Here is a 944-nt window from a genome sequence, read left to right as displayed (position 1 = left end):
GACTTGGGGGCAATTCCATAAGCCTGTTTGAGCAGCACGGCAAGCTCCTTGCAAGCTCGGGCATAGTCGCACCTAGACAAGCAAATCGATGGAGTAAATCGAGAATGTAAGCTAGTGCTAGTCTTAGTACCTCCTGTTAAGAGCCTCTCCCAGCCTTAGAGAAGAATATCGCGCCTCCATGGCCTGGCATGGCTTGCTAGAAATGGTCGCCCTACATCACTCTCTCGAATATGCGTTTAGGGGGTCCCGGGTTCGACATCTCTTTCACCCCGCTGGAAAGAAAGAGGCTCTTGTTTAATTCACACCGGCCAAGTCGATGAGCTTTTTCGAGTGTAAATTCGAGATGGATTCAGCGATGACACCAGCACTGCTTCTCATGTATCCTCCTGGAACAAATTAAAAAGGAAAACGAATCACTGTTCTAGCAGGTGGAATGGAAGAAGATTAAAAGATGTTTACCAGACGTGAGCATGACAATTGGGATGTTTCTCTGGCGAGCGAAGCTGAAAACAATCTCGTCACGCTCTTTCACTCCTTCCGGTGAAACCTGCAAGGACGAGACTGAGACAACGCTCGAGAAAGTTGAAGCAAACCTCCAATCGGCCGAGAGGATCTCCTTCCAATATGTCTGTGCCGGCGTTGTAGACCAAAAGATCTGGAGCAAAGGCTTGGAACGCCTCCTGCAACTTACGAAGTTGCTAAAAAGATGCTACAAAGAGAAAAACAAGTATACAAAAGAGAACCTCAAGCTCTTGCTTTAAACGCGTCAGGTAAGAGTCAGTCCGTGTTCCACTCTACGTGTAAGATAACACGCTTTGTTGAGAAACAATAAACAAAAACTGCTTACGGAAATTTCAACTCGCCGATCAATCCAGCGTTTTGCTTCATAATCCTGCAAAGCAGTGTACATGAACATGACCGAAGAATCTTACAAGTTCATACCT

General features: G+C 46.3%; 2 protein-coding genes across 2 annotated transcripts in view; both read right to left on the bottom strand.

Moving 5' to 3' along the window:
• The window catches only part of LOC9641247 (F-box protein At5g52880), a 1605-nt gene extending 1346 nt beyond the window's left edge, over window positions 1–259 (bottom strand). The window contains exons 1-2 of the mRNA XM_024668143.1: window positions 221–259; window positions 4–72 (exon numbers count right to left, since the gene is read on the bottom strand). Of these exons, the coding sequence (XP_024523911.1) occupies window positions 4–72; window positions 221–259 (108 nt within the window). The remainder of the gene's footprint in view (window positions 1–3; window positions 73–220) is intronic.
• On the bottom strand, window positions 156–916 carry LOC112344008 (histone deacetylase 2-like). Its single transcript, XM_024668142.1, has 5 exons — window positions 848–916; window positions 744–794; window positions 594–680; window positions 460–547; window positions 156–386 (listed from the first exon to the last, which is right to left on the bottom strand). Exons 1-5 carry the CDS (start codon window positions 914–916, stop codon window positions 295–297), a joined length of 387 nt encoding a protein of 128 aa, XP_024523910.1. The 3' UTR covers window positions 156–294.
• Between the last annotated feature and the right edge of the window lie 28 nt (window positions 917–944).

This window comes from Selaginella moellendorffii, unplaced genomic scaffold (genome assembly GCF_000143415.4).
Source record: "Selaginella moellendorffii unplaced genomic scaffold, v1.0 SELMOscaffold_451, whole genome shotgun sequence".
In the NCBI taxonomy this organism is placed as follows: domain Eukaryota; kingdom Viridiplantae; phylum Streptophyta; class Lycopodiopsida; order Selaginellales; family Selaginellaceae; genus Selaginella; species Selaginella moellendorffii.
This window is presented reverse-complemented; position numbering and strand designations above follow the sequence as displayed.